The 15,212-nt window shown below is 38.0% G+C and overlaps 1 protein-coding gene across 7 annotated transcripts in view; it reads right to left on the bottom strand.

Annotated features, from left to right (window-relative positions):
* IDE (insulin degrading enzyme) overlaps window positions 1-15,212 on the bottom strand; it is an 83,540-nt gene that overhangs the window by 43,153 nt on the left and 25,175 nt on the right. For all 7 annotated transcript variants that reach the window (XR_004972183.1, XR_004972186.1, XR_004972184.1 and 4 more), the window contains exon 4: window positions 11,833-12,002. Coding sequence is in view for 3 of the 7 variants with exons in the window: in XM_036336598.1 (XP_036192491.1) it covers window positions 11,833-12,002 (170 nt within the window). In the remaining 4 variants the exon portion in view is untranslated. The remainder of the gene's footprint in view (window positions 1-11,832; window positions 12,003-15,212) is intronic.

The following is a 15,212-nucleotide window of genomic DNA, read 5'->3' as shown; positions in this document are numbered from 1 at the left end:
TAAAATACAAAGACAAAAGCAGGAGCATACACCAAACACACTAAGACATGCATCAATGGCAAAACACTGACAATGTCATATTAAATGAGCCAAAGGACTACAGCGGAATACAATAGAGCAAAGAAAATGAATAATCCACTCTTTATATGCAATAGTATAGATGAAATTTACAACTTTAAGGCTGAATAAGAGAAGCCATACACAAAAGTGTATATACACTTTATCATTTCATTTATACAAAACAAAAACTAATCTGGGTTATGCAAAGGCAGAACAGAGGTTACCCTGGGAAATGGATAGTGACTACAAAGGAGCACAAAGAGGGCTGGTGAGGTGCTGGTAATGTTCTGTTTTTGATTGGGTGCTGATTCGTGTGCTCAGGTTTTGAAAATTAAATGAGTTATACATAAATAATAATAGTATATTCATTCAACTGATTCTTCAACTAGCAGCAAAGGTAAAACGCAACAATTTATCAAAACCACACAGACTCTTCTATAAATGTGCTGAATAAAAAGTTAAATGAAGCCCTAGCCGGTCTGGCTCGGTGGATAGAGTGTCAGCCTGCGGACTGAAGGGTCCCAGGTTCAATTCCGGTCAAGGGCATGTACCTTGGTTGCAGGCACATCCCCAGTGGGGGGGTATGCAGGAGGCAGCTGATCGATGTTTCTCTCTCATCTATGTTTCTAACTCTCTCTTTCCCTTCCTCCCTGTAAAAAAATCAATAAAATATGTTTAAAAAAAAGTTAAATGAAAAATAAGGTGCCACTGTCAACAGCAATCTTGCTCATCTAAGGTAAAAATTGAATGATACTGGATCTCTGGCTAAACAGATAAACAGAGGCAATCACATTTGTTTTGGAAAATGGCTTTAGCTACAGATACCATTTTACAAAGCTACATTCTCATTTGTTTGCTGTCTTCCTAATATGTGATGACAAAAAGGAAACGGTGGTCCACTTGGAAACACATCCCAGAATGGAAGTTCTGTATCCTTAGAAGCTCCTGAATTAGAAAAAGGAAAAGGTTCTTCACTGTGACTCTCTTGGGTCAGGATAGTCAGCTCTCAATACACTGACAGAGAACACGGATACCAGGTACAAATGCGCCAGAGCCAGGCTTGCTATTAGAACAATTCCTTTAAGAGTTTTCTAAAAACAGGAAGGCTAGCTAGTGGAAGTTCTCAGAAAACAGATATAGAAATGAAAGAAAAAGCAGGACATGATGCACAGAATTCCATATTAGCCCTTAAATTACTGAGTGGACTCTATTATTGTCAGCACCAAAAGCCCTACCCAGGGAGAGAGGTGTAGAGGAACGCTGGCTTTAGTGCTGGCAGAGCTCTCATCTAATCCAGGGTAAACTATCTTCAGTAGTACTACCTTGAACAAGTTATTTAACTTCTCTTAGCCTCAACCTCTTATCCTGACATTGTTAGGCTTACACTAAATTAGAGGGGGAAAACCTGTAAATAACAAGCTTTGGCCATTTTGGCTCAGTGGATAGAGCATCAGCCTGCAGACTGCAGGGTTCCGGGTTCAATTCCAGTCAAGGGCACATGGCTAGGTTGTGGGCTCAATCCCCTGTGGGGACATGCAGGAGGCAGCCAATCAATGATTTTCTCTCCTCACTGATGTTTCTCTCTCACTCCCTCTTCTTTCCTCTTTAAAATCAATAAAAAAATATTTTTAATAAAGTATAAAACAGTATTCAACATCCAATAAATAGAATGGAAAGTTTGATGACACCAAGGGCTATTTAGGGACATGAAGTAATGAAAACTCAGACACTGCATGAGGGAGTGCAAATTAAATCAACCTCTATCGGAAACAATTAGATAATATCTGTTAAACCTGAAATGTACATGTCCTACTACAGAGTAATTCCACTCCTAGACCCTAGGGAACTCTGTGTACAAGGAAACATGTACAAGGAATGCTCACAGCAACAGCACTGTTCCATTAACAGGAAAAAGATAAATACTGGTACATACATTCAATGAATTATTCAAATAGTAACAAAAATAAGACTGAAAAACTTATCAAAGGCACACTCACCAATATGGATAACCCTTAAAAACATAACATTGAAAGAAAAAATACAAGTGGCATAGGTGACTCACAATAAAATACCATTTTTAAAAAGATTTAAAAAACTATACAACGTATTGCTCAGAGGAAAACATGACTAGCAATGTTTTCATAAAAAAAACATGGGAATGGCCGAAACCGGTTTGGCTCAGTGGATAGAGCGTCGGCCTGCGGACTGAAAGGTCCCGGGTTCGATTCCGGTCAGGGGCATGTGCCTGGGTTGCGGGCACATCCCCGGTGGGGAGTGTGCAGGAGGCAGCTGGTCGATGTTTCTCTCTCATCGATGTTTCTAACTCTCTATCTCTCTCCTTTCCTCTCTGTAAAAACTCAATAAAATATATTAAAAAAAAAAACCAAAAAAAAAAAACATGGGAATGATAATCACCAAGCTTAAGATGGTGGTTACCTGTCAGGAGCTGGGAGGAAAATGCAATCAGAGAGGTGTACATCAGATGCTCAAACTGTATTTGTAATGTTTGTGTTTATACCTATCTCTTTTATGACAAATAATAAATCTGTAAAAGTGTCGAAGTATTTAACATAATACTTGTTGTATAGTAGAAAAATACACAATAAACAGCAGCTACTACTGCTATGATCTGAATTGTAGGGGGTACTTCTACCTTCTAAGTATATCACAGAAACCGTGGCAGTAAAGTAGGGAAGAAAGCTTAGCCAAAGGTCCGTATGACTTTCCTCTACGTAAGAATGCAGGTGTAGCCCTAACCGGTTTGGCTCAGTGGATAGAGCGTCAGGCTGCAGACTGAAGGGTCCCGGGTTCAATTCCAGTCATGGGCACATGCCCAGGTTGTGGGCTTGGTCCCCAACAGGGGGTGTGCAGGAGGCAGCTGATGGATGTTTCTCACTCTCTATCCCTCTCCCTTCCTCTCTGTAAAAAATGAATAAAATATATTAAAAAATAAAAGAGAAAAGAATGCAGGTGTGGCCCTGCTGGTGTGGCTCAGTGGTTGAGCATGAACCCACAAACCAAGAGGTCCCCAGGTTCAATTCCTGAGGTAAGGCATATGCCCAGGTTTCAGGCTTGAAGACCAGTAAGGGGCATGCAGGTGACATTGATGTTTCTATCTTATCCTTCTCCCCCCCCCCCCCCCCCCCCCCCCCCCCGTCTCAAATCAATAAAAACACTTAAAAAAAGAAAGAAAAGAAGAATGCAGGTGTAGAGAACAACGTGAATATGGCTGGGATAACAAATAACAACTTAGTCTCTAGACTAGAGGTGGGCAAACTTTTTGACTCGAGGGCCACAATGGGTTCTTAAACTGGACCAGAGGACCGGAACAAAAGCATGGATGGAGTGTTTGTGTGAACTAATATAAATTCAAAGTAAACATCATTACATAAAAGGGTACGGTCTTTTTTTTTTTTTAGTTTTATTCATTTCAAACGGGCCGCATCCGGCCCGAGGGCCGTAGTTTGCCCACGGCTGCTCTAGACACACACTGTCCTAATTTAGTGCTAATTCAGCTGGGTCGTGTACATCAAATTAAAATGCTGCTACCAAAATCTGAATCCTACCTTTCTGGCTCTGTCACCATTACAGTGAGCTCCCACAGTGGACTGAGGATGTCAGGGTTGCTGACCCAATGGGACTGCCACTCTGAGCCTCCTGGAGAGAGCACTGGCTTGGTAGTTGGGAGATTTGGGGTTTCTTGTCCTGGCTCCATCATGTACTAATTAAGCAACCTTGGAAAAGACTCCACATATCTCCAAGGGCTCATTTATTTTATCTGTAAAATAGGGGTAATATGGATACATGCCCAGAGGTTAAAAGCAAGGGCTCAGTCCCTGACTCCTTGGTTTCCTAGCTATGGGACACAGGCAAGTTTCTTAACCTCTATAAACCCATTTCCTTATTTGTAAATAAGAATAAGGAACTCATCTCACAGGATTACTGTGAGGATTAAATGAATAATCCATGCTAAGCCTCAGCACAGCGTCTAAACTTAGGTTGTAATTCTTTTTTTTTTTTTAATATATTTTATTGATTTTTTACAGAGAGTAAGGGAGAGAGATAGAGAGTTAGAAACATCAATGAGAGAGAAACATCGATCAGCTGCCTCCTGCACATCTCCCACTGGGGATGTGCCCACAACCAAGGTACATGCCCTTGACCGGAATCGAACCCGGGACCCTTCAGTCCGCAGGCCTACGCTCTATCCACTGAGCCAAACCGGTTTCGGCTAGGTTGTAATTCTGATGAAAAGTGATAATAGACATGAATGGGGCTTTGTAAATTGTAAAGCTCAGTAAATGCTATCTATATTTATATTTTCATTGTAACAATTTAAATTCTATTTTTAAAAAAGTTTATAAACTCAGGAACTAATGTATATAACTGCTGACTTTGAAGGAAACAGAACTTATTTTCCTAAAGTCAGCCATATATTTCTTACATTCTGTGGGAAAGACTGAAGTTTTAAAAATCTATTTTAGAAACTACAGCTGTCTCCAACTGTATGTCTGATAAGGTTCTCAAGAAAAGGTCAACTTGATCATTATAATCATGAAAATCTTAAATGTTCTCTAAAAACCCAGGATTCGCCAAACCGGGTTGGCTCAGTGGATAGAGCGTCGGCCTGTAGACTGAGAGGTCCAGAGTTCGATTCTGGTCAAGGGCATGTACCTGGGTTGCGGGCACATCCCCAGTGGGAGATGTGCAGGAGGTGGCTGGTTGGTGTTTCTAGCTCTCTATCCCTCTCCCTTCCTCTCTGAAAAAAATCAATAAAATATATTTTAAATAAAATAAAAATAAAAACCCAGGATTCTGAAGGTTTAGGTTAATGTATCTACAGTTAGTTACTTGAAATTCTTATATATGAAATACAGTAATTTATATATCACATTTTCTTTATCCATTCATCTATCGATGGACACCTCAGTTGCTTCCTTATCTTGGCTCCTGTAAATAATGCTGCATATATCTTCTCAAATCAGTGTTGTTTTCTTTGGATAAATACCCAGAAGTCAATTGCCAGGGTTGGATGGTATATCTATTTTCGTTTTTGAGGAATCTCTATACTGTTTTACATAGGGGCTGCCCCAGTTTGCAGTCCCATTAACAGTGCATAAGGGTTCCATTTTCTCCACATCCTCGTCAGCACTTATTTATTGATTTATTGATGACCGCCATTCTGATGAGTGTGAGGTGGTATCTCATTGTGGTTTTAATTTGCATTTCCCTGATGATCAATGAAGTTGAGCATCTTTTCCTTTGTCTGTTAGCCACCTGTATATCTTCTTTGGAAAAATGTCTTTTCATGTCCTCTGCTCATTTTTCAATTGGATTGTTTCTTTATTTTGTTGAATTGTATGAGTTTCTTATGCAGTTTGGATAGCAACCCCTCATCAGATACACCACCTGTGAATAAATTCTCCCATTCAGTAGGTTGCCTTTTTGTTTTGTTGAACGTTTCCTTCACTGTGCAGAAGCTTTTTAGTTTGATGTAGTCCCATTTGTTTGTTTTTGCTTTTGCTTTTATTTCCCTTGCTGAAGAGCTGTATCCAGAAAGATCATTCTTATGCCAAATAGTTTACATCCTTTGTTTTTTTTTCTAGGAGTTTTATGGTCTCAGTCCTTACATTCAAGTTTTTAACCCATTTTGAGTTTATTTACTTATATGCTGTAAGAGGGTGGTCCGGTTTCATTTTTTTGCATGTATCTGTCCAATTTTCCAAGACCACCTGCTGAAGAAACTATCATTCCAGTGTATATTTTTACCTCCTCTGTCATAAATACGTTGACCATATTCTGTTCCATTGATGTGTCTGTTTTGTGCCAGTACCATATTGTTTTGAATATTATAGCTTTATAGCATAGTTTGAGATCAGAAAGTATGACACTTTGTTCTTTGTTTTTCTCTCTCAAGATTGCTTTGGCTATTTTGTGATTCCATATAAATTTTAGGATTATTTGCTATAGTCCTATGAAGAATGACATTGGTATTTTGATGAAAATTGAACTGAATCTATAAATTTGTGTAGTCTCGTCATTTTAACATTATTCCTTCCAATCCATGAGCACTGTATATCCTTCCACTTATTTGTTGTCCCCTTCAATGTCTTACAGTTTTCAGAGTACAGGTCTTTTACCTCCTTGCTTAAGTTCATTCTTAGATATTCCATTCTTTTGTATGTAACTGTAAATGGGACCATTTTCTCAATTTCTCCTTCTGATTATTCATTATTAGTAGATAGAAACATGAGGAAATATGATAGGTTTCTGTATATTAATTTTGTATCCTGCCACTTTACTGAATTCTTATTAATTCTATCATTTTGGGTGGATTCTTTAGGGTTTTCTATATATAGTATGTAATCTGCAAAGACAGTTTTACTTTTTCCCTTAATGTTTGGATGCCTTTTATTTCTTTTTCTGTCAGATTGCTGTGGCTAGGACTTCCAGCACTATGTTGAATAATAGTGGCAAGAGTGGGCATCCTTGTCTTGTTCCTGATCTTAAATGAAAAGCTCCTAGCTTTTCACCAGTGAGTATGATGTTAGTTGTGCTCTTAGCATATAAAGCCTTTATCAAGTTAAGGTAAGTTCCTTCTATACTCACTTTGTTGAGTCCTTGCTGGGGTCCAACCCCAGCAGGTCCAGGGGTCCCCAAAGGTGTGGACGGAGTCGGCGAAGAAGGAATGACACGGAGACAGCGTTCAGTTGATCAGCAGCCTAGTCAGGATCTCTAGCCAGGATCTGGTCAGGATCTCTAGCGAAGTTCTGGTTAGGATCTCCAGCCAGGTTCTGTGTCCATGTTCTCTTGCTAGGTTCTCCAGCCAGGTTCTCCAGGTTCTCCAGCCAGGTTCTGTAGCCATGTTCCCTCGCTAGGTTCTCCAGCCAGGTTCTGTCCAGGTTTTCCAGCCAGGTTCAGTCACCAGGTTCTAGTCAGGTTCTCTTGCCATGTTCTATCCAGGTTCTGTAGCCAGATTCTGTCTCTAGGTTCTTCAGCCAGGTTCTCTCGCTAGGTTCTGTCTCTAGGTTCTGTCTCCAGTTTCTGTTCAGGATCTTTTGCCATGTTCTCTCCAGCGAAGTTCTTCTGTCTCTAGGTTCTGTGTAGGTTCTGTGTCTAGGTTCTGTGTCTAGGTTCTGTGTCCTGTTGTCTTGTTACATCTGTATTTATACCAGTTGATTCCAATCCTATCAATCTCTATTCCAAAGGTTAGGGCGTTTCTTATCTCCATTCCAGGGAGTAAAGATTATGTAGCTTAAGCATGATTGTTCGTAGTTAAAGTGATTAATTACCCGCCTGGCACTTAGTTAAGGGGTTTTATTCCCTCCCTAACTTCAGGGGAAAATCCCTACCTGGGGAAACAACCTTTCTCAGAGAGGTGACCTTGGTTAAAACACATAGTGCCAAGAAGGTGAGCAAACATATTAAGAACAGTATGCCATATATGCCAGGTCCCTTGAAACAGCAAGGATGGACCGGCTCCCGGCAAGTCCTTATCATAAATAGAAGTGGAATTTTGTCAAATGCTTTTTCTGTATCGATTGGGATAATCATATGATTTTCATCCTTGGTTCTGTTTATGTAATGAATCACATCGTTTTGTGGATGTTGAACCACTGTTGCATCCTTGGTATAAATCCCACCTGCTGGTGGCATATAATCCTCTTAATGTACTATTGAATTCAGTTTGCTAGTATTTTGTTGAGAATTTTGGCATCTATGAAGAACACAATTTTAGTGTTTCTCTTCTTTTGGCAACTTTGGTAAATTATCTTGTGTTTAATGGCTGATCTGAAGATTTTCTTGAATATTTTGTATGCAGGCAAGTACATCATATGAAAATAAGCAAAATTTTCTTTTGCTTCCTTCCCACCTTTTAAATATCACATTTTTCCTTGACTTATTGCAATAATTAGTACGATAGTACAGCTGAACAAAAAAAGTAATTAGAGGGTATTCTTGTTTTGTTTTTTGCTTTTAGTGGAAATCCTTTTGAAACTTCACCATTAATCATGATGTTTGAGATAGATTTTTATCAGAGCAAGAGTTTTTATTTTTATTCATGAATGAGTGCTTTTATCAAATGTTTTTTCTAAGTCTACTGAAATGACTGCTTATGACTTTGGTTTACTTAATCTGTAGATTGAAACCCATTTGATCATAGCAAAATAAGTTTAATGTATTTGCAGAACAGAATTTCTTATAAAGAAACAATATAATGAGGATACCAGACTTCATCCTAAGATGTAAGATAGATAATGTTTGGTAAAACTTTTGTTTTAGCTCTTACACAAACACACGTGTATGTGCTCTCAGTTGCTGAGTAAAACATCCTTCTTACTGTGGGTTGTTTAAAAAACAGTTTGAAAGCCACTGATCTATACTAGTCTCGAAGCATGAAAAAACACTGTAAAGGACAAATATTTTAAGGTTTTCTTAACACATTGTATGCGGGAAACGTATTTATACATTTTACTTATACGTTTTACGTTAACTGGTAGTAGAGCGCAGGACACGTATTAATACGTTTTTTATAGACTAGCGGTAGAATGCGGGTAACATATAAATACGTAAAGTAAAGTTATTGTAATTTTACTGAACGTTGCCATTTGCGCAAAAAATTAGCAAAAATGGCCCGCACCACTTGTTAGCGTGCGATAAAAACTACCCGCAAACAATGTGTTAAAAATAAATAACACAATGTTTGGATTTTGTTCATTTAAAAATACCCAGATTTTCCTGATATTACTATGTAAATATTATTTAAATACTCTTTAAAATATTTTATATTTAAATATTATTAATATTAGAATAATAAATCATAATCCCTTGACGGGCAAAATGGCCTACATTCACAGAAACATCTTAAGTCACTCAAAAGTAACAGAAATAAATTAAGCATGAATTCCTGAAAAGGACTCTTCTTTGAGGATCACTTTTACAAACTTTTCTTTATGTGTAATTTCTAGGGCTAGATCTTTCATTATATTTTCAAAAGTATGTGACTTTAGAAATGACACACCCTCTACTCCAAAAAGCTCAATGTTAATTTACATTTCTAAAATCAGAAGATAACGTGGCATCTGCACGACTGACATCACAGCTTCTGTCCTGCTGCATTGAGTCTGGCTTCTTCATGTCTTAGCTGTTTATATTACTTCATCCTATGCTGACTAACTGCTTAGCCTTGTCAGTGGTTATATGCCCTCAAACCCCACCCATATACATAGGGCCATTCAATGTTTCTCTTGCCAATCACTCCTGAAACTTTCCTTTAGGACATTTTTTTCTTTGCTTGTGAAATAATATTACTCACCCTACTCATTGGATTTATTTCTGGAAGATTTGTGGCTGCTTCCTGATTATACTGATTGTGATTTGTCACCAGTGAGGCTATTTAAAAAGAGGCAACTCCCAAAGAGGAGCCCCAACTCGTTCTGCACAATGGCAGCATTGTTGGTATAAGTATTTAATCCACCAAAGGGTAACAATTACTTGGGTGTAAGAATTTTGAAAAAAAATTTTTTTTAACTCACATTCCCTTCTTATATTCCATGTATGCTGATGTTCTCTACTAAAGCCACTTTTCAAACAAATTGGCATTACACAGACATTTCAGGGACCACAGAATTTATCTTAGCAATGATACTGATATTTAGTGCCAAGTATATAAACCACTGCTAAATAACACAGTATCACTGCTTCTAATTGCAATTTTTAAAATAACTTCGAATTCTATAAAGGTATGCTAATTCCCTGGCTGCTGCTGGATATAATAGTGTGGTACCCAAACTGAAAGAAAGCTTTCTTTATAGTCTTTTTAGAAGTCCCCCAAGTTAACTTACATAATAAACATAAATTTGAAAGTGCACAAAGCAATCTATTAGTTATATGTAATTTTATAATCCCCAAAGTAGTATATTTAAAATCATAGCAGCCTATTATACAATTACATTTGTTAAGTGGGAATGGCAAGAGTAGATGAGGAAAAGGGAGACTTTGCTTTTTACTTTAAATACTTCAGTGCTGAATAAATATTTAAACACTTTTTAGTAAAAAACTGAATAAAGAGTATAATTATAAAATCAAGACATTAGTTTTTTTCTACACCCTGTCATCCCCACCTCTAATCTCCTTCCAGACTTAGCACTGTGAGGGCGGAGGCCTGTGTGTCTTCTACAGCAGTCTATCTCCCACAGAGCCATCCCCATCGCAGATGCTCTGCATCTAGATGAGTAGAGGTGAAGGCAATGGGAGCAGGAGGATTCAACAAACCTTGAAGTGAGCATTAAAAATAGCACTTCTGCCCGCAGTCGTGGCTCAGTGGTTGAGTGCCGACCTTCGAACCAGGAGGTCACGGTCAATTCCCAGTCAGGGCACATGCCCGGGGTTGCAGGCTCGATGCCCTGTGTGGGGCATGCAGGATCAATGATTCTCTCTCATCATAGATGTTTCTATCTCTCTCCCCCTCTCCCTTTCTCTCTGAAATCAATAAAAAAAATTTTTAAATAGCACTGCTATTTAGAAGTGAAGGGACCAAAGTTTTGCCATCCTGAAGCTGCTTGTTGGAATACTGATTTTAAGCTGTTTATTAAGAAACAAGACTCAGAAAGAACCTTTGGCCTTTTCCATCTAAACACCTGCCTAAGAGGCTTGGATGAAAAGGCCTACTCCAGAAAGGGAATTTCAGGATATTCATTTTAGCCTTATTTGAATTAAGTACGGTAAATAGGAGGACTTCAGGCAGGGGCCTGTTCACTAGAAATCCTGTGTCCCATTGTTTCTGAGTTGCCTAGCAAGAATTTGCCTGCTGTGTGTTCCCTTCTCCCTCAACTATCTGTAAATCACCCACTCTCACTTCTTAAATCTAAGACTCCATTCCCCCTACCTTTCTCCTTTACCCAAAATGTCATATATACCCAATGTTGCCTCACTGTTTTTGAAATTTTTATGCTGACGTGAATTTCCCATGCGTATGTATTAAAATTTTATTTTCTCCTGTTAATGTCTTTTAATTTATTAACCCAGCTAGAAGAACTTAAAAGGTAGGAGGAAAAGTATTAATTCTGTAGCTCCCATTAGAAAGTAGACTTTAGAATAAAAAGATCCATTATCTTCTCCCTTTGAAATTCTAGTTAGTATCTATTCACAATTCTAACTGCTCTGCTCCTTCAACATTTAGACCCCTATTTGAATGGGATGGCCAGAGAAACCCTCTACAGGGCAAGTAATTGATCAGGACAATGTTACTACAAGTTTGAGAATATCATCCTGAATATTATATATGAAGTCCAATGCCAAGAACCTGACTCCTGTATGACATTCTTCTTTTGGAACTACTAAGTAAAATGCTAGTCATCTGTTAAATGGAATATAACTACTTCATTCTTATTATTTATAATCTCTAAGTTCAATTCTACACCTTGCTACCCAACAAACTCACTTCATATTTGGTCACTATTCTCAATAACCTATCACTTTCTCCATGAAGCCCATATACCTCAGCTTCGGCCTTAAGTCATTAGTCACAATATAGGTGCCTACACTGGGACCAGGCTGATACTTAAGGGCAGGAGCAAGAAACAAAAGAAAGTAACAATGATATAACAACCACTTCTCAGCTCCAGACTATGAGTTTATAAAAAACAGTGTAGGTAAAAATGAGTTTTGAAATCTTCCGTCTTGAACTGTAAAATACAATACTATGCAGAGAGGCCACGGGTTTAAATGAGGTCAAGGAGAATTAATGCTTGAAAGCTGCTGTTGACAAACCTGTCCCAAATTTGCTGAAGGGGTGTTTGGGATTCCCCGTAGCTTTCTCCAACTGAAAGAGTCTCCAAGCATCGTTCATCACATTCTTCTCATGTTCTGAATCAACTGCATTCACCTCTCTGTCTTTGCAACTCTCATCAAATAACGGGCACAGAAAAAACTGCGCAAACCTAAGGGTATGAAACATAATTTAAAAGCTGTTATTTTTTCAAAGTGGCCTTTAAAAAAATGCTTGAAATGTAACAGATAGGAAATATTAATTCTACAAAATCAGAAAAAAACTACCATTGCTACTAAGAAAAAAGGAATCTAAAATATGTTCTAAGTAACATAAAAAAAATATAATATTGGACATATGTAAATTCAGAAGTCAATCTACCCGAAAGATGTTAATTAGTGAAGATATAAAAAGATGAACACCTCCGATTCTGACACCAATTCCCATGTCTTTTTTCCACACCACCAAACAATTCTCTGACACCAGCTGGGTATCCCACAATTCAGCTCAATTACGACACTGGCTACCTAAAAATCAGATGCTGCCCCCTACAAGACTGCCCCCTTCAGACACTAATCACAAGTCTGGCTGTCACCTAAGCTTCTGACCAACCCTCTGAACAATCGGTGGGAGGATTCCACAACTTCCTCCTCTGGTTCTATTAATTTAGCAGAGCAGCTCACAAGGCTCAGAGAAACAATTTAATTTCTAGCTTACTGGTTTATTATAAAAGGATATAATTCAGGAATAGTCAGAAAAAAGAGGTACACAGGGCAAGGTATGTGGGAAGTGGTAAGGAGTTTCCATGCCCTCTGACCACACCTCTCACCAAATCTCCATGTGGTCAAAACTAGGAGTTCTCCAAATTCCGTCCTTTTGGATTTTTAGGGAGGCTTTGTTGATTAAATCATTGACCATTAGTGACTGAACTAATATCCAGCCCCATTCTCCTCCTTAAAGGTCTAGGGATGAGACTATAAATTTCAAATCTCTAATCATGTGGTTCCTACCCTCAAGTTACCTAGGGGCTTCCCCCAAATCCTCATTAACATAACAACCTTTATGGTTCTGACCACTTAGGAAATTGCAAGGGGTTTTTAGGAAGTTTATGAGTCAGGACCAGAAAAGAAGACCAAATATACATTTCTTATTATAAATCACAATGTTGCCCTAGCTGGTTTGGCTCAGTGGATAGAGCATCTGCCTGGGGACTGAAGGGTCCTGGACCTGATTCTGGTCAAGGGCACATGCCATGGTTGCGGGCTCGATCCCCAGTAGGGTGCATGTAGGAGGCAGCCAATCAATGGTTCTCTCTCATCATTGATGTTTCCATGTCTCCCTCTCCCTTCCTCTCTGCAAATCAATAAAAATATATTTTAAAATAAATAAATAAATTATAATGTCACAACACCAAAAAGTCAAGGCAGACTTATGGAGACAGCAGCAATCTATTTAAGATTTGCAGTTTAGCCGAAACCGGTTTGGCTCTGTGGATGGAGCGTCGGCCTGCGGACTGAAGGGTCCCAGGTTCGATTCTGGTCAAGGGCATGTACCTGGGTCGCGGGCGCATCCCCAGTGGGAGATGTGCAGGAGGCAGCTGATCGATGTTTCTGGCTCTCTATCTCTCTCCCTTCCTCTCTGTAAAAAAATCAATAAAATATATTTAAAAAAAAAAAAAAAAGATTTGCAGTTTAGCATATCTATGAAAATCCTTGTTATAAATGGCTAATTCTCCAAAAAAGGAAAAGGCAGGTGATAGTTCTTAGGCAAGGAAACCTTAAACTTACAGTTTTAGGTGCAATTTCACTAAGACTCAGACATTTTAGGACAAACTAAGTGACCTACTTTTAAAAGGCTCTATTTGAATTTTTCTTCTCATGGAGAAAAATAAACAAATCTACTTTAATTAGTGAAAAAAATGGAGTGAAAAACCTATGACATAGTAGTTTGACTAAGACATAACTATGGGCTTCTATGAAATTGTGAGTATTTAAAAACTTTAATAAGCAGTGATTCCACAAATACCATGGCATGTAACTCTAACAAAAGTAACTAAAATACTTTCCTTGAGACTATTCTTTAATAGTAGTACGAAAGTTTAACTAAGATACCTTTAGTTAATAAATTAACTCTCCTATATCAGGTTGCAATCATGATTTCATACAGTAATTCTTCTAAAGAAACGTTAGCCCCCATCTTATAAAAACAAGATCCAGAATTCAGATGAAACTGAGAGTAGAAGGTCTGTCTGAATGGAACTACTATTCAGTGGACCTAAGAGACTCCTGAGTCTGTAACATCTGAGCAATTGCATCTCCCACAGTCCAGCTGTCAAGGAGGCTGTTATTATTTGATATTTATTTTAAGTACATAAACATAATACTATTATAAGCACTTTACACACACCAATCCAAAGAGAAATCCATCTACCTATAATCTATAATCAAAGACATATTGAAACAGAGCTATTTCTGGACATGCAACCTCTTCTACCTATGTCAATATGTTCAGGCTGGAAAAAGTGCCTAATAGTTACACACTGTAACTGGATAGGCCTACATAAAGGGTCATGATTATGACACAGTATAAGCCACTTTTTAAAAAAATGCTCTTATACAAGTGTGTTGTTTTTTTTCACTCTGAGCCAAGTAACAGACATCCTCCATCAAACAGAGATTATATGAACATCTGCAGTAGCATTTGTAAAGCAGAAAATGAGCCCAGGGAACTTATTGTTAGTCTTCTGGGAATACATATGATTATACCTCAAAGCTGCTGCCTAAAGATTGAAACATAAGCTAAAATAAGTAAGAAACAGGCTACTTTGAGCTAGCCATGTATCCTGTTAATATTCTTTGCTCTAAGGAATAAATTCAAACTATTAGGTTGCTTAAAAAATAGAATGACTATTATTAAGATAAGCAAGCAAATAAAGTTGACAATTACTAAAACTGCAAGTCAAACTCAGTACAGATTCACTAAAAAGCTTCAGATTACACTTGATAATACAGAAAACTATAAAAATTCACCAAGAAAAAATTACACTTTGAATAGTGAATCAAATGACTAATATAACAAAAAATTGTAAATAGTTAGCTGTATAGAAAATTGACCAAGAAATTAAATTGGCCTAAGGGAATTTGCTATAGAAAATACTTTCACAGAAAGTACCCAGGGTTGAAACTACAGGTCAAAACATTCTATATCTGCTAAGTATTCTTGAGAATAGAGGAACTAAAGGAAATAGAGTATTTAAGTTCTAGCATTCCGGAACAGAAATATGTTCTGTTACAGTTTATTCTTTATCACCTGCTTCATATGTAATACCAGTTAGAATGGGAAGGACAGGTGAGAATTTTATAAGTCAATAAAGCATTTTGTA

Source organism: Myotis myotis, unplaced genomic scaffold, assembly GCF_014108235.1.
Source record: "Myotis myotis isolate mMyoMyo1 unplaced genomic scaffold, mMyoMyo1.p scaffold_m19_p_15, whole genome shotgun sequence".
Classification (NCBI taxonomy): Eukaryota; Metazoa; Chordata; class Mammalia; order Chiroptera; family Vespertilionidae; genus Myotis; species Myotis myotis.
This window is presented reverse-complemented; position numbering and strand designations above follow the sequence as displayed.